Source organism: Pelophylax lessonae, assembly GCF_965119305.1.
Source record: "Pelophylax lessonae genome assembly, chromosome: 2".
NCBI classification, from domain to species: domain Eukaryota; kingdom Metazoa; phylum Chordata; class Amphibia; order Anura; family Ranidae; genus Pelophylax; species Pelophylax lessonae.
In genome coordinates, this window is record NC_138769.1 from 748,893,614 (window position 1) to 748,917,932 (window position 24,319).

The following is a 24,319-nucleotide window of genomic DNA, read 5'->3' on the forward strand; positions in this document are numbered from 1 at the left end:
TTTTATGTTAAGGGTCAAGCTGGTGGGCACATTTTGTTCAGAGTCAGCACAGACTTGAGATTCGGACCTCAGCCCAATGAAAATTTTAGCGACCGGACCTCCTTGAATTTTAATTCATTACCCCTGATGTAGATGTTCACTTTGAGCTAACTGGAGGTAATGATATTGTAATCCGCAGATGTTGTTCATTATATTTTTCCAGGAGAAGTATGGAAACTGAACTTGAGTAAAATTACACAAAAAAATAACACCTTTTTTTTTTTTAATGTATTTCCAATAAAGACCAAGAAAACCAATATATGTATCCAAATTTCCTAACAAATGAAAGCCATCTGTCCCCCAACAAATTGATGTATAATACGTAGGCTACAATATACTAAACGGTATAATGTGCAGAATTGAAGCATCGCTAATAAACAAAGATTTGTAAACTCAGAGTCATGAAAGTGAACCCCAATCAGAGGAATTTCAGTCCCCAGAAAAGTTGTAGGAATATGACCACACACTCAGCACTTTGCAAGTTCAGCTATCTTGTAGTTCTATTGTGTGATTAGTCTATGGAGAGGAGCAATAGCTGGACAAAGAAACAAGATAATAAGGACATCCAATCTACTTCTGATGGAATTCCTTAAGACTTAAAAACTCAATGAAATTAAAGTGAGAAGTTGGTCCTCAGTGGTACTTTTAAAAACATTCCATAAAAACAGCAGCAACTTGGGGTTGGAAGTCCCAAATCAGTTTAAGAAGTTGCTTTTTTATCAAGCAAAAAGACTTCTCCCTACTTGGCGTGCCAGTTGCAGATCTGACATCCATGAGAGCAGGTGGAACATGGAAGGGAGGTGTGGATCATGGGAGGGAAGGTGGAACATATAACAGGAGGGGGGGGCCTTAGCTGGAGCCCTCAAGAGTGACCGAAATAGAAAGAGCCAGCAGACCCTGAAAAGGGCTCTCCCATTGGATGCTGCAGAGACTTTTCATGAGGCCACTTGACCACCATCCAGTCTCTGGTATGGAGTGTTGTTAAGGTACCAGCTCAGAACCAGGCAATGAAAAAAAAAACCCTTGGGATCACAGCTCAGTTAGTGAATGATGAAAAATGCATTACATGTTCAATCAAAGCTCCATAAAAATGATGAAAATCATAAGGAAACATAATTGAGTCATTGAGGATTCTCCAAAACAACAATTGTTAAATTGTCTCCAGTGTGGACACTTTGGTCTGTAATGAGCTCTTTCGGGGTTTTAAAATCATTGTCATACTCTGAACACAGATATGGTCTCTGTCTAATGTGAACCCACTGGTGTGAGCCAAGATCTGACTTCTGTCTAAAAGCTTTATCACATTCAGAACACTGATACGGCCTCTCTCCGGTGTGAATCCTCTGGTGTATGATAAGGTGTTCGCTCACAGTAAAAGCTTTGTCACATTCTGAACACTGATATGGTCTCTCTCCAGTGTGAATCCTCTGGTGTCTAACAAGGTCTTGGTTCGTATTAAAAGCTTTGCCACATTCTGAACAAGGATATGGTCTTTCTCCAGTGTGGATCCTCTGGTGTGTGCTAAGGTGCGACTTATCTGAAAAATATTTTTGACACACAAAACATTGAAACGGCTTCTCTTTAGTGTGGACCCTTTCATGTAGGATGAAGTGGTCCTTCCTTGGAAAAGCTTTTTCACATTGAGAACACTGATAGAGCTTCTCTCCTGTGTGAATCCTCTGGTGTGTAATAAGCTTACGCTCAGTTGTAAAAGCTTTTTCACATTCAGAACATTGAAATGGCTTCTCTCCAGTGTGAATCCACTGGTGTGTTTCAAGCTTCATCTTGGATACAAAAGATTTGTCACATTCAGAACACGGATACGGCTTCTCTTCAGTGTGAGTCATCTGGTGAGTATTAAGCTGTGACCTTGATTTGAAAGCTTTTTCACATTCTGAACATTGAAATGGTTTCTCTCCAGTGTGAATCCTCTGGTGTGTGATAAAATTTCCCTTCACTCTAAAATCTTTTTCACAATATGAGCAATGATACAGCTTCGCTCCAGTGTGAACGCTCATGTGTAAGTTAAGATTAGCCTTCTGTGAAAAAGCTTTGTCACATTCGGGACACTCATATGGCTTCTCTCCAGTGTGAACCCTCTGGTGGTTGACAAACTTTGACTTGGTTGAAAAAGTTTTGTCACATTCAGGACACGGAAATTGCTTCTCCTCCATTGTGAACCTGATGATGTGATAGTCTTTCCCCTTCACCGTAAAACTTTTAGCACGATCCAAAAATGAAATGTCTTCTCTTGCGTAGGAATGGGTTGGTTTTAACTTCTAAAGCTACTGTCACTTCCAGAACATTGAAATGACTTCTCTGCTGTAGTCCTCTGAGGCTGGATCAATCTGCAGTCACATTCGGGACACCTAAATGGCTTCTCTCCAGTGTGAACCCTCTGGTGGCCAAAATGTGGAGCCAAACTATTTACAACATTTAGAACACTGACATGTGAATCCTCAAATGAACTGCAAAAAAAGTAATAGTTTTTATGATGACCAAGAACAAGGATTTATTATTCCACCTGTAAAAAAAAAAAAAGTCAGAATTCTATGAATGAAGTTGCTTTCTATTTCTAATATTTATTATTAGATATATCTAAAAGACATATAGGAGTAAAATGCATAAAGAAAATGTGACATTAGGAAAAATAAATAAAATAATAATAATTCATAAAGGCTGGGATTCCCCTCAACATCCACACAAGACCCTTATCCTTGATAAGCGCCCCCCCCCCCCCCTGTGTTAAAGGGTGGCTTCCAGATTCTGATAAGCACCCCCCTGTGTTGAAGGCATGTGGCCTAGTATGGTCCAAGGGCCATGCATGGATGGGGGGGGGGGGGGGGGGGCACGCATCCATGTAGAGCTAGAAATGGGTCTTCTAAAATATTGTTCTCCCTTGTTGGAAAGTGTGCATTCTTATAAAATGTAGGATCAGGTACATACAAAAGGTTTCCAGTGCATATAAAAGCGAATTTGTTGCCACGTCTTGGTCTATCGGAGCATACCATTTGATGACTGCCCTCTGCATATTTACTGCGACAGTTCCTCCTACCTCGCACAGATAGAAGACAGCCAATCTTCTCCTCCTCCTCCCGCCCCACTCCTGTGGGCACAGCGGGAAGGAGGAAGGTCAGCAGATAAATGTGATCATTCACACTTGCCGCAGTGCACACCAGAGAGGGGCGGGAAGAGATCGGCTGTCTCCTATCCGTGTGAGGTAGGGGGGACTTTCAGTACAGGCTCTGAGCCAAGACAGAATGGGCAGGAAGGGGATGGGCCCCCTCCTCTCGTGGTGACCGCCCCCTCCCCTCGCGGTGACAGAATGGGCAGGCGGGCCCCCTCTCGCAGTGACCCCCCCCCCCCACACAGTGGCAGAACTCCAGGGCTCAGTTGCAAGTGCTGCTGCAACCCTGGTAGTTCCACCACTGCTTAAAACGCACACTGATCACTTAAAGCATAGCTTTTTCCCTAGGGCTGTATTGTCCATAACCCCACCAGGTACAGCGTTTTAGGAATTTAAAATTTTTAAATAACATTTTATATATTTTTTTATCTAAACAGATACATGTGCATGTGTGAGGAGTATTCATGTGTGTTTTTTGTTGAGAAGTGTTTTATTGCTTTTGTAAAGAGTATCCTGATAAAATGTAGTTGTATGTATACAATGCCAATAAAGTATATCTTATCAGGTAATTTTTTCCCCCTTTAGAAATGTCAGTTTTGCTGCAGCAGGTTCTTTACACCGTACAGATGCACCACTTCACTGGCAGACTAAGGGGACCAATTTTTCCGCACCTGTTACTTCTATCCAAAGTCTGTGAAAGAGACACCAGAATTTATCTAAAAAAATCTCTAATCTTGTAACGAGTGTACTAAATTGTGGCCTCATCATACAGACTGGCTCCCCAAGCCGTTGATTTATAAAATAAAGGAAGCTTGCAGGGAAAATGTCATTTTTTTGTCTTTATAAATGTCATTATTGCTGCAGCAGGTTTTATACAAGGTACAGGCACTATATTTAAAAGGAATTTTTATTTTTGTTTCACTTTAAGCATTATTAAAATTAATGTTTTTTGGCATTGGCACGTGTCCCTCAGGGTAGCACCCAGACCCCCCATACCCTTTTTAATGGCCAATAACTTGCATATAAGCCTTCAAAATGGGGACCTATTGATTTTTCAAGTTCAGGTTCCATAGACTTCAATGGGGTTCAGAGTTCGGGTCTGAACTTTTGCTATATTCGGTTGTTCTGGTGTGAGCCGAAGCGGGGGGTTGTTCAACCCATCTGTACTAAATATGTTTCTACCTCCAAACTAATGGAAATACAGGAATACCTTGGTTTGCGAGTATAATTTGTTCCAGCAGCTTGCTTGTAATCCAAAACACTTGTATATCAAAGCAAGTTTTCCCAAGCAAGTTTTCCCATAAGAAAGTATTGAAACTCAGATGATTCGTTCCACAAGCATTTAATGGTATAAATAAAGATTTGCTGTTATTATGTATAAAGTACATTACTGTACAGTATAAGTATGCCATCTCCTCTGTTAAATAGCATTATGTGTCCCTACTGTATATAACAGATGCCGATTTATACTGTATTAGAGCGTCTCTGGCACTGTGTGACTCCTCAGCCCTCTGCTTCTCTCCTCCCCTCCTCCTCAGATGACGTCAGCAGGAGTGATCGGCCCCTCCCACCGGGGAGAGCAGAGAGACGAGGCGAGAGAGAGACAGAGACGAGGAGTCATATACAGTAAACGCAGGGAGGGAGACACTCTGAAACAGTATAAATCGGCATCTTTATATACAGTACAGGCACTGGGACACATAATGGTATGTAACAGAGGGCATTAACAGAGGGGATGGCATGCTTATAGTGTACTAAACTGCTCGTATATCAAGACAGTGCTCGCATATCAAGACAGATTTTTAAAAAAAATGTCGCTCGTCTTTCAAAATGCTCGTAAACAAGTTACTCGCAAACCAAGGTTTTACTGTACATGATATGTTCCACCAAAGCAATATATGGGAAAACCCTCCAAAGTCTCGCACCAGCAAAAATAAAACTTTTGCATATAAATGGTACATCTTGTATGAAGTAAATTTAGGAGATTTAAGCATGGTTTACATAACAAAATTTGCAATGCCTGTCTCTCTCAAACTGGGTTCCAACAGCCAAGCCATCAATGCCACTAACCAAGAAGCAGAGTGGAAAGATCAGACCTTTATAAAACAGTATAAAAGATCTGGGCCAGCTGGTAGGGCCGAAGATATTTTACAAGTTTAGATCAGAGCACCAAACTCCGCAAGGCCAATCCTAAGCGGAGAATGACTGGAATGCCCTCGTTTTCTATCCATGAAAGTAGAGAAGGTAATAGCTTCTGCAGAGGAAAGGCATAGATCAGGGGATACTGGTCACAGAGCACTACTAGAACAAAAAAGGTAGTAAGTTGACATCTGGTGTCCCCCAAATGCAGACATATGCCCAGGACACTTCCTGATGGAGAGGCCATTTTCATAGCTCCAGATGTCTTCTGGGAATGTTCCCCCTACCAGTTCTCCCCCCAAGGAATGTGCACCTTGGAGTTTTCTGAAACACGAAGCTCCACTCAGGACGATAGACTTCACTCCTATCACCACTGCAACACTCCAAGCGACCCCTGATGTTTAATGTAAGCCTCAGCTGTGGCATTGTCCAACTAAACCCAGACTGGTTGACCCTGCCCCTTTATTTAGATCAGCTGTCATCTGGAGGAGCTGTCAGAGGTGGGCAAGAAACTGGGGACAGATTGACTATGGATGGTACAATGTGTACATCAGAGCTCGACAAACCCCGGGCGCCAGGTCCCATTTGTGACTAGAATTAGCGACCTGGCGCCTGGGGTGCCCTGTAGGAGGTGTCCTGTCCCATTTGCGCCCCCACCTCCTTCCCCGAGTGCACGGACTTCCGCGCCATCCAAAAATTGAGGCCCCGGATTTTCGACCTTCTTCTGTGAGATGAGAGAGGCTGGGGAACTGGCGCCCTCTTGTGGTGGCCGGGAGTAATGCCTGTTCTCAATGCCTTTCCATCTCCTTCCAAACAGGAGAGGAGAGGGAAGTTTTTGCAGGCTTCATCTCTCTGTCCAGTTACCTTTGCTTAAAGGTAAGTGGACAGGGAGTGGGGTTATTATTATTATTAATTTAAAAAAAATTAAATTTAAAAAATAAATACATTTTTTATTTTTTTTAATTATTAAAAAAATAAAAATAAAAAATGTTTTTTTTTTCAATTCTTATTATTAAAAAAAATGTATAATATATATATATTATATATATATATATATATATATATATATTTGAGAAAATATATGTTCCACATCAGTGATCCCAGAATACACCGATGATTGGAGAGGAGGTTGGGACTATAACGGACTAAATTGTCAGAAGTTTGTAGGTAAGCAGGGAAAGGAACAAAATAGAAATATAAAAATTTAACAATATTTATTCAAGAAATGATAAAAGTCGACACATAGAAATGGGAAAGGTAATACAGTACAACATGTTTCACATATATAGTGGTAGTAGTCGAACGGACGGGTGAAGGCCTATGTTCAATGCATTTCGCAGGATTGCTCCGGCTTCATCAGGAACTCTGGCATAATAGATTCACCCTTTTGTAGAGTCAGGACTACATTAAAACCTTCAAAATGTATTCGTGAAAAAGAGAGAGAATATATATAAATACATATCCTGATAATGGAAAGAATCTACAATTTTAATTTTGACCTTTGTGTTGGTATATATATATAGAGTCATGAAAAAAAGAGACATACAGCTTACCACACTTAACAATGTTGTGCCTAATACAAAGAGAAATTGGACCAAAGATTGCATCTCCCAACAGATTGCCCCATGGCTCCGAACCAAACAATCCCTGGTGGGGCCCATTGAGGGTCCTCCATGGAGGTGGTTAAGAGGTATGGATTGGGCCAGTCTTCTATGGATGCCACCACAACGGACAATAGGCCCAAAGTTCTGTGAACAAAGATAGTATGCGTTGTGTAACATGCCTATTGTCATACAGAATTGTTTAGCATGAGTAGACATCATATGTTATATAATGACTAATTAGAGCCCAAAAGGGTTAAAAACAGAGATAACAAAGGAGACATACGCTACAGAACTGCCGGGTCTAAAGTCAGCTCTGGGGCTAGACAGGAAAAGAGAGGAAACTAAGCCAAACTTCCCATCCATGTTCAAAATACAGAATTTGTAGGGGCAGCAGCTGAGAGCATTAGCTCTAACGGGTTGCCCAGTAAAACATATGTATATAGATCATATGCAGTCTGATCGACAAGCAGAGCCCAAAGATTAGCAGTCTCCAAAACAGGGCTGGAATGTCGAGGGTGGTCAGACAATGAAAATCAAAAGGAAGCCCCATGTGGTGCGGGCTTGGGTATCTTACCTTTAAATCAGTAAAGCCGCGGGTCGGGAGAGCCGCCATGACACATCCTCCCGCACCCGCGGCTTAAGACTGGTCCCACTGGGCTTGGGTATCTTACCTTTAAATCAGTAAAGCCGCGGGTCGGGAGAGCCGCCATGACACATCCTCCCGCACCCGCGGCTTAAGACTGGTCCCACCGGAAGTGACGTATGTCCGCTATCGTCACTTCCGGCGCGGGCGCCATATTATCGGATGTCCGCCACTAGAGGTCAAGTGATCTCCGTAGCTTACATCCGCACCGGCTATGTCGGCCGGAGGGGACGAGTACAGATACTGTCCCCTGCTTGGCGCCCGAATCCATACCCAAGAGGGAGCCAAAGGACAAGCAGGGCACAATACGGATCCATCACATTACTAGCGATAATACATACAGTATTGTAAACTGCAAAATTATATTGAGTAATTTTTAAAAAGAAAGAGAAGCAAACCTTATTGGAACATTGTAAATATAATACACTAGGAACCTATCAAGGACATATATATCCTACTGATAATTCCTATATGAACATCAATCGGGCAACTCTTGGTATAAAAGTGGAGATGGGATAGAGAATAGAAGTAGATGGGTAACAAACAATAGGGAGAGAAAAAGGGTCGGGGGGAGTGGAAAGGTAGGGGAGTGAGGGGAAACCCATCCACCTGCTGTAGGATATGAACAGTGCTGAAGAGCAAATATACCGGTAGGAGCATCCTGTATTGTGAACGTTCTTGAAGATGGTCCCCCTGGTAACTAAGAAAGGACCCATTTGAAGAATCAACATAACATCCCCATACCGGACTTCCTCCAACATGCAAGAAAGTTCAGTAGGGAACATTGGTCACCATTTGAAGGTTAAATACAACCTGTATAGCAGATAAGATGACAAAAAACATAAAACAAAAGAAAGGATAAACAACAATCATTAAATAAACAGATGGGCCTCAGTAAATGAGGCTTCATAGGGGTAAAAAGGGAGTATGAATTTTATTACTAAAGAGTTGCAAAATGTTATATGTTTTGAATCGTGAAATGAGTATCTACATACATTTTAACTAGTGGTTGTTCAATAATGGGGCCGGACGATAGCGGACATACGTCACTTCCGGTGGGACCAGTCTTAAGCCGCGGGTGCGGGAGGATGTGTCATGGCGGCTCTCCCGACCCGCGGCTTTACTGATTTAAAAGGTAAGATACCCAAGCCCGCACCACATGGGGCTTCCTTTTGATTTTCATTGTCTGACCACCCTCGACATTCCAGCCCTGTTTTGGGGACTGCTAATCTTTGGGCTCTGCTTGTCGATCAGACTGCATATGATCTATATATATGTATGTTTTACTGGGCAACCCGTTAGAGCTAATGCTCTCAGCTGCTGCCCCTACAAATTCTGTATTTTGAACATGGATGGGAAGTTTGGCTTAGTTTCCTCTCTTTTCCTGTCTAGCCCCAGAGCTGACTTTAGACCCGGCAGTTCTGTAGCGTATGTCTCCTTTGTTATCTCTGTTTTTAACCCTTTTGGGCTCTAATTAGTCATTATATAACATATGATGTCTACTCATGCTAAACAATTCTGTATGACAATAGGCATGTTACACAACGCATACTATCTTTGTTCACAGAACTTTGGGCTCCACCTATTGTCCGTTGTGGTGGCATCCATAGAAGACTGGCCCAATCCATACCTCTTAACCACCTCCATGGAGGACCCTCAATGGGCCCCACCAGGGATTGTTTGGTTCGGAGCCATGGGGCAATCTGTTGGGAGATGCAATCTTTGGTCCAATTTCTCTTTGTATTAGGCACAACATTGTTAAGTGTGGTAAGCTGTATGTCTCTTTTTTTCATGACTCTATATATATATACCAACACAAAGGTCAAAATTAAAATTGTAGATTCTTTCCATTATCAGGATATGTATTTATATATATTCTCTCTCTTTTTCACGAATACATTTTGAAGGTTTTAATGTAGTCCTGACTCTACAAAAGGGTGAATCTATTATGCCAGAGTTCCTGATGAAGCCGGAGCAATCCTGCGAAATGCATTGAACATAGGCCTTCACCCATCCGTTCGACTACTACCACTATATATGTGAAACATGTTGTACTGTATTACCTTTCCCATTTCTATGTGTCAACTTTTATCATTTCTTGAATAAATATTGTTAAATTTTTATATTTCTATTTTGTTCCTTTCCCTGCTTACCTACAAACTTCTGACAATTTAGTCCGTTATAGTCCCAACCTCCTCTCCTATCATCGGTGTATTCTGGGATCACTGATGTGGAACATATATTTTCTCAAATTCTCTAACCGGGATGAGGACTATTTGTCTAGATATAGGCTGCTTCCCATTTTTTTCATTATATATATATAAATAATTTTTTTTTTTTTTTCCTCCTCACCGTGCCACAGGCGAAGGCCCCTTTCACACATGCTGTCTGATCAGGTCCGCCTGTCAATTTTTCAGGCAGACCTGATCGGACCCTTCATTCTCCTCTATGGAGCAGAAATCTGCCGCCATCTGATCCTGTCCACCAAAAACAGACGGATGGTGGTTCTATTTTCTATCCATCCCGTGGATCGGATCAGATGGCATCGGATGGAAAGAGACAGACAGTCTGTTTCCATCCAATTGCGCTATAGAGGAGAGTGAGGTTCTATCCATTTTATTAAATAAAGCTTGGTTTTTAGTTTAAAAAAAAAAAAAAAAAGCTGGCTCCTAACTTTTTTAGCTGGCTCCTAGATTTCAGGCAAATTTGTCAAGCCCTGGTGTACATAAAGGGATTTTTTTCCCCAAGTAAAAGAAATGGATATGTGTTTTTACTGCTAGCATTTTGTGTTGTGGATGAGTGGGGGAATTATGTACTGCTTACTCATTCACATAGTGGGTTACGCATGAGGTCAGGGTTGTACCCAATCTGATACATGACATCATAGTGGTACTAACCTCTCCTTTTAGACCTGTGGGACTATAAGCAGAGGAATGCCTGAACATGGTGAATGTTGGGTTCCCTATGAAGGGCTGGAGGCTGGACATTGGGGGGGGGGGGGGGGGTTGTTTTCCTATGGGGGTCATGGTTGGGAAGGATGTAGAGGAAATTCCTCCATTACAGGCTATGTCTAAGGGTAATGGTTCCTCTAGTCTTGCTCATCCTGACCGGGAAGTGTCAAAATGAGCATTTGGTGGCATCAGAATTGCGGGATCCTACATTAAAACCTGGTGTCACAAGTGTCTGAGACCAAAAGGAGGTTTCCACACTTTGCGCTCAATAGCGTGTTGCTATATCAAGTCACTAAAGTCCAGGGGAAGTGGTCTACCAGTTATTGGTCCCCCAGCCATTTAGATACAAGGTGCTTGACTTCCCTCACAGTGACACATAGGGAGGTCATCTGGGGCTGAGAGAACAGAAGCACAGATAACAGACCAGTTCTACTGGCCGGACTTACTGCTGAGGTGAAGATGTATTGTGATTCGTGTCCCATTTGTGAACTCTGCAATTGCTCCTATATTGCATTTAAGGAACACCATTCAGAGTAAGAATCATTAACCTCTACTCTCTGAATTCTATATTTTAGCCAATTTTCTATCCATTTACAAACCGATCTTTCCAAGCCTGTAGACTTTACCTTACACATTAGCCGTGTGTGGGAAACTGTGGCAAATACTTTTCCAGAATCCAAGTATACCCATATAAAAGAACATCTGGGTACCAGTGACCGTAAACATTAGCTGTAAGCAACAAACGCATACGGGAAATATAAATACACAAGGATGAGGGCTGCTCTCCAGGACTTGGACTGGGAGGGAATATTGGCATCGAACACAAAAAACAGGAATGGGAATTCTTCAGAAAGACTGCAGATGGTAGGATAGAGGATAGGATGGAGGATGGGATGGAGGATAGGATGGAGGATGGGATTTGCAGAGGGTATGAGAGGGGTGCAGAAAAGGACTGCAGAGTTTATAACAGTGGAAAGCATGTGAAGTGCAGTAGTGTGGAGGGGATGAGGAGCAAAATGTAAAGACAGAAAATGCGGACGGCATGAGAAGGGAGAATATATGAAGGAGAGGATTTCAGAAGGTATAATGGGGGCGGTATGTACAGGAGAGGAGTGTGGAGGATATGACAGTGAGCAGTTTGTACAGGAGAGGAGTGTGGAGGGTATGACAGTGAGCGGTATGTACAGGAGAGGAGTGTGGAGGGTATGACAGTGAGCGGTATGTACAGGAGAGGAGTGTGTAGGGTATGACAGTGAGCGGTATGTACAGGAGAGGAGTGTGGAGGGTATGACAGTGGGCAGTATGTACAGGAGAGGAGTGTGGAGGATATGACAGTGAGCAGTATGTACAGGAGAGGAGTGTGGAGGGTATGACAGTGAGCAGTATGTACAGGAGAGGAGTGTGGAGGGTATGACAGTGGCCAGTATGTACAGGAGAGAAGTGTGGAGGGTATGACAGTGGGCGGTATGTACAGGAGAGGAGTGTGGAGGGTATGACAGTGGGCGGTATGTACAGGAGAGGAGTGTGGAGGATATGACAGTGAGCAGTATGTACAGGAGAGGAGTGTGGAGGATATGACAGTGAGCGGTATGTACAGGAGAGGAGTGTGGAGGATATGACAGTGAGCAGTATGTACAGGAGAGGAGTGTGGAGGGTATGACAGTGAGCGGTATGTACAGGAGAGAAGTGTGGAGGATATGACAGTGGGCGGTATGTACAGGAGAGGAGTGTGGAGGATATGACAGTGGGCAGTATGTACAGGAGAGGAGTGTGGAGGATATGACAGTGGGCAGTATGTACAGGAGAGGAGTGTGGAGGGTATGACAGTGAGCGGTATGTACAGGAGAGGAGTGTGGAGGGTATGACAGTGAGCGGTATGTACAGGAGAGGAGTGTGGAGGGTATGACAGTGGGCGGTATGTACAGGAGAGGAGTGTGGAGGGTATGACAGTGAGCAGTATGTACAGGAGAGGAGTGTGGAGGATATGACAGTGAGCTGTATGTACAGGAGAGGAGTGTGGAGGGTATGACAGTGGGCAGTATGTACAGGAGAGGAGTGTGGAGGGTATGACAGTGGGCGGTATGTACAGGAGAGGAGTGTGGAGGGTATGACAGTGGGCAGTATGTACAGGAGAGGAGTGTGGAGGGTATGACAGTGGGCGGTATGTACAGGAGAGGAGTGTGGAGGATATGACAGTGAGCAGTATGTACAGGAGAGGAGTGTGGAGGGTATGACAGTTGGCGGTATGTACAGGAGAGGAGTGTGGAGGATATGACAGGGAGCAGTATGTACAGGAGAGGAGTGTGGAGGGTATGACAGTGAGCAGTATGTACAGGAGAGGAGTGTGGAGGGTATGACAGTGGCCAGTATGTACAGGAGAGAAGTGTGGAGGGTATGACAGTGGGCGGTATGTACAGGAGAGGAGTGTGGAGGATATGACAGTGGGCAGTATGTACAGGAGAGGAGTGTGGAGGGTATGACAGTGGGCGGTATGTACAGGAGAGGAGTGTGGAGGATATGACAGTGGGCGGTATGTACAGGAGATGAGTGTGGAGGATATGACAGTGAGCGGTATGTACAGGAGAGGAGTGTGGAGGATATGACAGTGGGCGGTATGTACAGGAGAGGAGTGTGGAGGATATGACAGTGGGCGGTATGTACAGGAGAGGAGTGTGGAGGATATGACAGTGGGCAGTATGTACAGGAGAGGAGTGTGGAGGATATGACAGTGGGCAGTATGTACAGGAGAGGAGTGTGGAGGATATGACAGTGGGCAGTATGTACAGGAGAGGAGTATGGAGGGTATGACAGTGGGCGGTATGTACAGGAGAGGAGTGTGGAGGGTATGACAGTGGACAGTATGTACAGGAGAGGAGTGTGGAGGGTATGACAGTGAGCAGTATGTACAGGAGAGGAGTGTGGAGGGTATGACAGTGGCCAGTATGTACAGGAGAGAAGTGTGGAGGGTATGACAGTGGGCGGTATGTACAGGAGAGGAGTGTGGAGGGTATGACAGTGGGCGGTATGTACAGGAGAGGAGTGTGGAGGATATGACAGTGAGCAGTATGTACAGGAGAGGAGTGTGGAGGATATGACAGTGAGCGGTATGTACAGGAGAGGAGTGTGGAGGATATGACAGTGAGCAGTATGTACAGGAGAGGAGTGTGGAGGATATGACAGTGAGCAGTATGTACAGGAGAGGAGTGTGGAGGGTATGACAGTGAGCGGTATGTACAGGAGAGGAGTGTGGAGGGTATGACAGTGAGCGGTATGTACAGGAGAGAAGTGTGGAGGATATGACAGTGGGCGGTATGTACAGGAGAGGAGTGTGGAGGATATGACAGTGGGCAGTATGTACAGGAGAGGAGTGTGGAGGATATGACAGTGGGCGGTATGTACAGGAGAGGAGTGTGGAGGGTATGACAGTGAGCGGTATGTACAGGAGAGAAGTGTGGAGGATATGACAGTGGGCGGTATGTACAGGAGAGGAGTGTGGAGGATATGACAGTGGGCAGTATGTACAGGAGAGGAGTGTGGAGGATATGACAGTGGGCAGTATGTACAGGAGAGGAGTGTGGAGGGTATGACAGTGGGCGGTATGTACAGGAGAGGAGTGTGGAGGGTATGACAGTGAGCGGTATGTACAGGAGAGGAGTGTGGAGGGTATGACAGTGGGCGGTATGTACAGGAGAGGAGTGTGGAGGGTATGACAGTGAGCAGTATGTACAGGAGAGGAGTGTGGAGGATATGACAGTGAGCTGTATGTACAGGAGAGGAGTGTGGAGGGTATGACAGTGGGCAGTATGTACAGGAGAGGAGTGTGGAGGGTATGACAGTGGGCGGTATGTACAGGAGAGGAGTGTGGAGGGTATGACAGTGGGCAGTATGTACAGGAGAGGAGTGTGGAGGGTATGACAGTGGGCGGTATGTACAGGAGAGGAGTGTGGAGGATATGACAGTGAGCAGTATGTACAGGAGAGGAGTGTGGAGGGTATGACAGTTGGCGGTATGTACAGGAGAGGAGTGTGGAGGATATGACAGTGGGCGGTATGTACAGGAGAGGAGTGTGGAGGATATGACAGTGTGCAGTATGTACAGGAGAGGAGTGTGGAGGGTATGACAGTGGGCGGTATGTACAGGAGAGGAGTGTGGAGGATATGACAGTGGGCGGTATGTACAGGAGAGGAGTGTGGAGGATATGACAGTGGGCGGTATGTACAGGAGAGGAGTGTGGAGGGTATGACAGTGGGCGGTATGTACAGGAGAGGAGTGTGGAGGGTATGACAGTGAGCAGTATGTACAGGAGAGGAGTGTGGAGGATATGACAGTGAGCGGTATGTACAGGAGAGGAGTGTGGAGGATATGACAGTGGGCGGTATGTACAGGAGAGGAGTGTGGAGGATATGACAGTGGGCGGTATGTACAGGAGATGAGTGTGGAGGATATGACAGTGGGCGGTATGTACAGGAGAGGAGTGTGGAGGATATGACAGTGGGCGGTATGTACAGGAGAGGAGTGTGGAGGATATGACAGTGGGCGGTATGTACAGGAGAGGAGTGTGGAGGATATGACAGTGGGCAGTATGTACAGGAGAGGAGTGTGGAGGATATGACAGTGGGCAGTATGTACAGGAGAGGAGTGTGGAGGATATGACAGTGGGCAGTATGTACAGGAGAGGAGTGTGGAGGGTATGACAGTGGGCAGTATGTACAGGAGAGGAGTGTGGAGGATATGACAGTGAGCAGTATGTACAGGAGAGGAGTGTGGAGGGTATGACAGTGAGCAGTATGTACAGGAGAGGAGTGTGGAGGGTATGACAGTGGCCAGTATGTACAGGAGAGAAGTGTGGAGGGTATGACAGTGGGCGGTATGTACAGGAGAGGAGTGTGGAGGGTATGACAGTGGGCGGTATGTACAGGAGAGGAGTGTGGAGGATATGACAGTGAGCAGTATGTACAGGAGAGGAGTGTGGAGGATATGACAGTGAGCGGTATGTACAGGAGAGGAGTGTGGAGGATATGACAGTGAGCAGTATGTACAGGAGAGGAGTGTGGAGGGTATGACAGTGAGCGGTATGTACAGGAGAGAAGTGTGGAGGATATGACAGTGGGCGGTATGTACAGGAGAGGAGTGTGGAGGATATGACAGTGGGCAGTATGTACAGGAGAGGAGTGTGGAGGATATGACAGTGGGCAGTATGTACAGGAGAGGAGTGTGGAGGGTATGACAGTGGGCGGTATGTACAGGAGAGGAGTGTGGAGGGTATGACAGTGAGCGGTATGTACAGGAGAGGAGTGTGGAGGGTATGACAGTGGGCGGTATGTACAGGAGAGGAGTGTGGAGGGTATGACAGTGAGCAGTATGTACAGGAGAGGAGTGTGGAGGATATGACAGTGAGCTGTATGTACAGGAGAGGAGTGTGGAGGGTATGACAGTGGGCAGTATGTACAGGAGAGGAGTGTGGAGGGTATGACAGTGGGCGGTATGTACAGGAGAGGAGTGTGGAGGGTATGACAGTGGGCAGTATGTACAGGAGAGGAGTGTGGAGGGTATGACAGTGGGCGGTATGTACAGGAGAGGAGTGTGGAGGATATGACAGTGAGCAGTATGTACAGGAGAGGAGTGTGGAGGGTATGACAGTTGGCGGTATGTACAGGAGAGGAGTGTGGAGGATATGACAGTGGGCGGTATGTACAGGAGAGGAGTGTGGAGGATATGACAGTGTGCAGTATGTACAGGAGAGGAGTGTGGAGGGTATGACAGTGGGCGGTATGTACAGGAGAGGAGTGTGGAGGATATGACAGTGGGCGGTATGTACAGGAGAGGAGTGTGGAGGATATGACAGTGGGCGGTATGTACAGGAGAGGAGTGTGGAGGGTATGACAGTGGGCGGTATGTACAGGAGAGGAGTGTGGAGGGTATGACAGTGAGCAGTATGTACAGGAGAGGAGTGTGGAGGATATGACAGTGAGCGGTATGTACAGGAGAGGAGTGTGGAGGATATGACAGTGGGCGGTATGTACAGGAGAGGAGTGTGGAGGATATGACAGTGGGCGGTATGTACAGGAGATGAGTGTGGAGGATATGACAGTGAGCGGTATGTACAGGAGAGGAGTGTGGAGGATATGACAGTGGGCGGTATGTACAGGAGAGGAGTGTGGAGGATATGACAGTGGGCGGTATGTACAGGAGAGGAGTGTGGAGGGTGTGACAGTGGGCGGTATGTACAGGAGAGGAGTGTGGAGGATATGACAGTGGGCAGTATGTACAGGAGAGGAGTGTGGAGGATATGACAGTGAGCGGTATGTACAGGAGAGGAGTGTGGAGGATATGACAGTGAGCGGTATGTACAGGAGAGGAGTGTGGAGGGTATGACAGTGAGCGGTATGTACAGGAGAGGAGTGTGGAGGTGATGACAGTGGGCGGTATGTAAAGGAGAGGAGTGTGGAGGGTATGACAGTGGGCAGTATGTACAGGAGAGGAGTGTGGAGGATATGACAGTGGGCGGTATGTACAGGAGAGGAGTGTGGAGGGTATGACAGTGAGCAGTATGTACAGGAGAGGAGTATGGAGGTGATGACAGTGGGCGGTATGTAAAGGAGAGGAGTGTGGAGGGTATGACAGTGGGCAGTATGTACAGGAGAGGAGTGTGGAGGATATGACAGTGGGCGGTATGTACAGGAGAGGAGTGTGGAGGGTATGACAGTGAGCGGTATGTACAGGAGAGGAGTATGGAGGGTATGACAGTGGGCGGTATGTACAGGAGAGGAGTGTGGAGGGTATGACAGTGAGCGGTATGTACAGGAGAGGAGTGTGGAGGGTATGACAGTGAGCGGTATGTACAGGAGAGGAGTATGGAGGGTATGACAGTGAGCGGTATGTACAGGAGAGGAGTATGGAGGGTATGACAGTGGGCGGTATGTACAGGAGAGGAGTGTGGAGGGTATGACAGTGAGCGGTATGTACAGGAGAGGAGTGTGGAGGATATGACAGTGGGCGGTATGTACAGGAGAGGAGTGTGGAGGGTATGACAGTGGGCAGTATGTACAGGAGAGGAGTGTGGAGAGTATGACAGTGAGCGGTATGTACAGGAGAGGAGTGTGGAGAGTATGACAGTGAGCGGTATGTACAGGAGAGGAGTATGGAGGGTATGACAGTGGGCGGTATGTACAGGAGAGGAGTGTGGAGGGTATGACAGTGGGCAGTATGTACAGGAGAGGAGTGTGGAGGGTATGACAGTGGGCAGTATGTACAGGAGAGGAGTGTGGAGGATATGACAGTGGGCGGTATGTACAGGAGAGGAGTGTGGAGGATATGACAGTGGGCAGTATGTACAGGAGAGGAGTGTGGAGGGTATGACAGTGGGCGGTATGTACAGGAGAGGAGTGTGGAGGGTATGACAGTGAGCGGTATGTACAGGAGAGGAGTGTGGAGGATATGACAGTGGGCAGTATGTACAGGAGAGGAGTGTGGAGGGTATGACAGTGGGCAGTATGTACAGGAGAGGAGTGTGGAGGGTATGACAGTGGGCGGTATGTACAGGAGAGGAGTGTGGAGGGTATGACAGTGAGCAGTATGTACAGGAGAGGAGTGTAGAGGATATGACAGTGGGCGGTATGTACAGGAGAGGAGTGTGGAGGGTATGACAGTGAGCGGTATGTACAGGAGAGGAGTGTGGAGGATATGACAGTGAGTGGTATGTACAGGAGAGGAGTGTGGAGGGTATGACAGTGAGCGGTATGTACAGGAGAGGAGTGTGGAGGATATGACAGTGGGCAGTATGTACAGGAGAGGAGTGTGGAGGGTATGACAGTGGGCAGTATGTACAGGAGAGGAGTACACACAGATATGTATATTAATAACCAAGAGGAGGAAGATCCGGTCACAGATGATTGATATGTATATAGCAGGGACAGGAATGTACCATGAATATGACATCTACCTGACTTACCTGTGTGGTCTGACATGAAGAAAATCCCATGCTGTCCCTATGGTGGCCGTGTGTTGAGGATGGAGATGGAGAAGCTGTGCAGCCTATTGGAATTGGATCAAAAATGGCCGAAGACAGGAAAAGAGTGTCATGGACAGGAAGTGACATCCCAGGAAGTGACAGGACCAGGAAGTGACATAAAAGGAAAGGATATAAGAAGGGAGACAGGGCTGAATAACACAGAGGGTGCAGTATGGAGAGCAGACACAAGATGGTGCTGCTCCAAATAGCTGGAAAGCATAAAATAACACAGAAAAAGATAAACCGAAAGGCTGAAAAACAAAGAAGGCAAAAAAGACAACAAGAAATGTAAAAAGACGACAGGAAAAAAAGGAAAAAGCACATTCCCAAAATAATAAAATGGAATTAACAAAGAAAAATAAATAGGAGAAGTAATTGGTGTGTGAGATTGGGTGACTGGAGAGGAACAGACAACATAAAATGTAATTGTGTGAATATCAGTAAGCTGTGTGTATGAGGAAATGAAACGATACAATGAATGAAGAAGCAGAAATGAGGTTCTGACAGATCGGTATGAATCCCCCTGGGGTTCCACCGTATGTAAGGTGTGAATCCAGAAGGATTGATGATGAAGTAGAAATCTCTCTCGGTCTCCTCCTCTATGGGGATCAGGAATGTCTCGGTCTCCTCCTCTATGGGGGATCAGGAATGTCTCGGTCTCCTCCTCTATGGGAGATCAGGAATCTCTCGGTCTCCTCCTCTATGGGGGATCAGGAATGTCTCGGTCTCCTCCTCTATGGGAGATCAGGAATCTCTCGGTCTCCTCCTCTATGGGGGATCAGGAATGTCTCGGTCTCCTCCTCTATGGGAGATCAGGAATCTCTCGGTCTCCTCCTCTATGGGGGATCAGGAATGTCTCGGTCTCCTCCTCTATGGGGCATCAGGAATGTCTCGGTCTCCTCCTCTATGGGAGATCAGGAATCTCTCGGTCTCCTCCTCTATGGGGATCAGGAATCTCTCGGTCTCCTCCTCTAGGGGGATCAGGAATGTCTCGGTCTCCTCCTCTATGGGGATCAGGAATGTCTCGGTCTCCTCCTCTATGGGGATCAGGAATGTCTCAGTCTCCTCTTCTAGGGGGATCAGAAATGTCTCACTCTCCTCCTCTATGGGGATCAGGAATGTGTCGGTCCCCTCCTCCATGGGGATCAGGAATGTCTCACTCTCCTCCTCTATGGGGATCAGGAATGTGTCGGTCCCCTCCTCCATGGGGATCAGGAATGTCTCGGTCTCCTCCTCTATGGGGATCAGGACTGTCTCGGTCTCCTTCTCTATGGGGATCAGGAATCTCTCTGTCTCCTCCTCTATGGGGGATCAGGAATCTCTCGGTCTCCTCCTCTATGGGGATCAGGAATCTCTCGGTCTCCTCCTCTAGGGGGATCAGGAATGTCTCGGTCTCCTCCTCTATGGGGATCAGGAATGTCTCGGTCTCCTCCTCTATGGGGATCAGGAATGTCTCAGTCTCCTCTTCTAGGGGGATCAGAAATGTCTCACTCTCCTCCTCTATGGGGATCAGGAATGTGTCGGTCCCCTCCTCCATGGGGATCAGGAATGTCTCAGTCTCCTCCTCTATGGGGATCAGGAATGTGTCGGTCCCCTCCTCCATGGGGATCAGGAATGTCTCGGTCTCTTCCTCTATGGGGATCAGGAATCTCTCTGTCTCCTCCTCTATGGGGGATCAGGAATCTCTCGGTCTCCTCCTCTATGGGGATCAGGAATCTCTCTGTCTCCTCCTCTATGGGGGATCAGGAATGTCTCGGTCCCCTCCTCTATGGGGATCAGGAATGTCTCGGACTCCTCCTCTATGGGGATCAGGACTGTCTCGGTCTCCTTCTCTATGGGGATCTGCAATGTCTCGGTCCCCTCCTCTATGGGGATCAGGAATCTCTCTGTCTCCTCCTCTATGGGGGATCAGGAATCTCTCGGTCTCCTCCTCTATGGGGATCAGGAATCTCTCTGTCTCCTCCTCTATGGGGGATCAGGAATGTCTCATCTCCTCCTCTATGGGGGATCAGGAATGTCTCGGTCTCCTCCTCTATGGGGGATCAGGAATGTCTCGGTCTCCTCCTCTATGGGGCATCAAGAATGTCTCGGTCTCCTCCTCTATGGGGGATCAGGAATGTCTCGGTCTCCTCCTCTATGGGAGATCAGGAATCTCTCGGTCTCCTCCTCTATGGGGATCAGGAATCTCTCGGTCTCCTCCTCTAGGGGGATCAGGAATGTCTCGGTCTCCTCCTCTATGGGGATCAGGAATGTCTCGGTCTCCTCCTCTATGGGGATCAGGAATGTCTCAGTCTCCTCTTCTAGGGGGATCAGAAATGTCTCACTCTCCTCCTCTATGGGGATCAGGAATGTGTCGGTCCCCTCCTCCATGGGGATCAGGAATGTCTCAGTCTCCTCCTCTATGGGGATCAGGAATGTGTCGGTCCCCTCCTCCATGGGGATCAGGAATGTCTCGGTCTCTTCCTCTATGGGGATCAGGAATCTCTCTGTCTCCTCCTCTATGGGGGATCAGGAATCTCTCGGTCTCCTCCTCTATGGGGATCAGGAATCTCTCTGTCTCCTCCTCTATGGGGGATCAGGAATGTCTCGGTCCCCTCCTCTATGGGGATCAGGAATGTCTCGGTCTCCTCCTCTATGGGGATCAGGACTGTCTCTGTCTCCTTCTCTATGGGGATCAGGAATGTCTCGGTCCCCTCCTCTATGGGGATCAGGAATGTCTCGGTCTCCTCCTCTATGGGGATCAGGAATGTCTCAGTCTCCTCTTCTAGGGGGATCAGAAATGTCTCACTCTCCTCCTCTATGGGGATCAGGAATGTGTCGGTCCCCTCCTCCATGGGGATCAGGAATGTCTCGGTCTCTTCCTCTATGGGGATCAGGAATGTGTCGGTCCCCTCCTCCATGGGGATCAGGAATGTCTCGTCTCTTCCTCTATGGGGATCAGGAATCTCTCTGTCTCCTCCTCTATGGGGGATCAGGAATCTCTCGGTCTCCTCCTCTATGGGGATCAGGAATCTCTCTGTCTCCTCCTCTATGGGGGATCAGGAATGTCTCATCTCCTCCTCTATGGGGGATCAGGAATGTCTCGGTCTCCTCCTCTATGGGGCATCAGGAATGTCTCGGTCTCCTCCTCTATGGGGGATCAGGAATGTCTCGGTCTCCTCCTCTATGGGAGATCAGGAATCTCTCGGTCTCCTCCTCTATGGGGATCAGGAATCTCTCGGTCTCCTCCTCTAGGGGGATCAGGAATGTCTCGGTCTCCTCCTCTATGGGGATCAGGAATGTCTCGGTCTCCTCCTCTATGGGGATCAGGAATCTCTCTGTCTCCTCCTCTAGGGGGATCAGGAATCTCTCGGTCTCCTCCTCTATGGGGAATCAGGAATGTCTCGGTCTCCTCCTCTATGGGGATCAGGAATGTCTCAGTCTCCTCCTCTAGGGGGATCAAGAATCTCTCGGTCTCCTCCTCTATGGGGATCAGGAATGTCTCTGTCTCCTCCTCTAGGGGGATCAGGAATCTCTCGGTCTGCTCCTCTATGGGGAATCAGGAATGTCTCGGTCTCCTCCTCCTCTATGGGGGATCAGGAATGTCTCGGTCTCCACCTCTATGGGGGATCAGGAATGTCTCGGTCTCCTCCTCTATGGGGATCAGGAATCTCCCGGTCTCCTCCTCTAGGGGGATCAGGAATCTCTCGGTCTCCTCCTCTATGGGGATCAGGAATGTCTCAGTCTCCTCCTCTATGGGGATCAGGAATGTGTCGGTCCCCTCCTCCATGGGGATCAGGAATGTCTCGGTCTCTTCCTCTATGGGGATCAGGAATCTCTCTGTCTCCTCCTCTATGGGGGATCAGGAATCTCTCGGTCTCCTCCTCTATGGGGATCAGGAATCTCTCTGTCTCCTCCTCTATGGGGGATCAGGAATGTCTCGGTCCCCTCCTCTATGGGGATCAGGAATGTCTCGGTCTCCTCCTCTATGGGGATCAGGACTGTCTCTGTCTCCTTCTCTATGGGGATCAGGAATGTCTCGGTCCCCTCCTCTATGGGGATCAGGAATGTCTCGGTCTCCTCCTCTATGGGGATCAGGAATGTCTCGGTCTCCTCCTCTATGGGGATCAGGAATGTCTCAGTCTCCTCTTCTAGGGGGATCAGAAATGTCTCACTCTCCTCCTCTATGGGGATCAGGAATGTGTCGGTCCCCTCCTCCATGGGGATCAGGAATGTCTCGGTCTCTTCCTCTATGGGGATCAGGAATGTGTCGGTCCCCTCCTCCATGGGGATCAGGAATGTCTCGTCTCTTCCTCTATGGGGATCAGGAATCTCTCTGTCTCCTCCTCTATGGGGGATCAGGAATCTCTCGGTCTCCTCCTCTATGGGGATCAGGAATCTCTCTGTCTCCTCCTCTATGGGGGATCAGGAATGTCTCATCTCCTCCTCTATGGGGGATCAGGAATGTCTCGGTCTCCTCCTCTATGGGGCATCAGGAATGTCTCGGTCTCCTCCTCTATGGGGGATCAGGAATGTCTCGGTCTCCTCCTCTATGGGAGATCAGGAATCTCTCGGTCTCCTCCTCTATGGGGATCAGGAATCTCTCGGTCTCCTCCTCTAGGGGGATCAGGAATGTCTCGGTCTCCTCCTCTATGGGGATCAGGAATGTCTCGGTCTCCTCCTCTATGGGGATCAGGAATCTCTCTGTCTCCTCCTCTAGGGGGATCAGGAATCTCTCGGTCTCCTCCTCTATGGGGAATCAGGAATGTCTCGGTCTCCTCCTCTATGGGGATCAGGAATGTCTCAGTCTCCTCCTCTAGGGGGATCAAGAATCTCTCGGTCTCCTCCTCTATGGGGATCAGGAATGTCTCTGTCTCCTCCTCTAGGGGGATCAGGAATCTCTCGGTCTGCTCCTCTATGGGGAATCAGGAATGTCTCGGTCTCCTCCTCCTCTATGGGGGATCAGGAATGTCTCGGTCTCCACCTCTATGGGGGATCAGGAATGTCTCGGTCTCCTCCTCTATGGGGATCAGGAATCTCCCGGTCTCCTCCTCTAGGGGGATCAGGAATCTCTCGGTCTCCTCCTCTATGGGGATCAGGAATGTCTCGGTCTCCTCCTCCTCTATGGGGGATCAGGAATGTCTCGGTCTCCTCCTATATGGGGATCAGGAATGTCTCAGTCTCCTCCTCTAGGGGGATCAAGAATCTCTCGGTCTCCTCCTCTATGGGGATCAGGAATGTCTCGGTCTCCTCCTCTATGGGGGATCAGGAATCTCTCGGTCTCCTCCTCTATGGGGAATCAGGAATGTCTCGGTCTCCTCCTCCTCTATGGGGGATCAGGAATGTCTCGGTCTCCACCTCTATGGGGGATCAGGAATGTCTCGGTCTCCTCCTCTATGGGGATCAGGAATCTCCCGGTCTCCTCCTCTAGGGGGATCAGGAATGTCTCGGTCTCCTCCTCTATGGGGGATCAGGAATGTCTCGGTCTCCTCCTCTATGGGGGATCAGGAATGTCTCGGTCTCCTCCTCTATGGGGATCAGGAATCTCCCGGTCTCCTCCACTATGGGGATCAGGAATGTCTCAGAGTTTGTGGATTTGATGATTTGCCCCCACACAGTGATCAGTGATCGGGTTGTTGCTATTAGTGATGAGGGGAGCTGCCCTGGGTTCAGGTGGGAAGGGATTTTTTTAAACTTTAACCACTTATGGACCGGAAGGATTTACCCCCTTAATGACCAGGCCATTTTTTGCTTTATTTTAACTGACAATTGCGTAGTCGTGCGACGCTGTACCCAAATAAAATTGATGTCCTTTTTTCCCCACAA

At 47.6% G+C, this 24,319-nt stretch overlaps 1 protein-coding gene across 1 annotated transcript in view; it reads right to left on the bottom strand.

Annotated features, from left to right (window-relative positions):
- Positions 1-1,080: 1,080 nt before the first annotated feature.
- Positions 1,081-24,319, bottom strand: part of LOC309548384 (uncharacterized protein) — a gene marked incomplete at its 5' end in the record, with an annotated part of 42,377 nt that continues 19,138 nt past the window's right edge. Inside the window, 1 exon segment of the mRNA XM_082248324.1 lies at positions 1,081-2,289. Coding sequence (XP_082104450.1) covers positions 1,161-2,289 — 1,129 coding nt within the window. The 3' untranslated portion in view covers positions 1,081-1,160.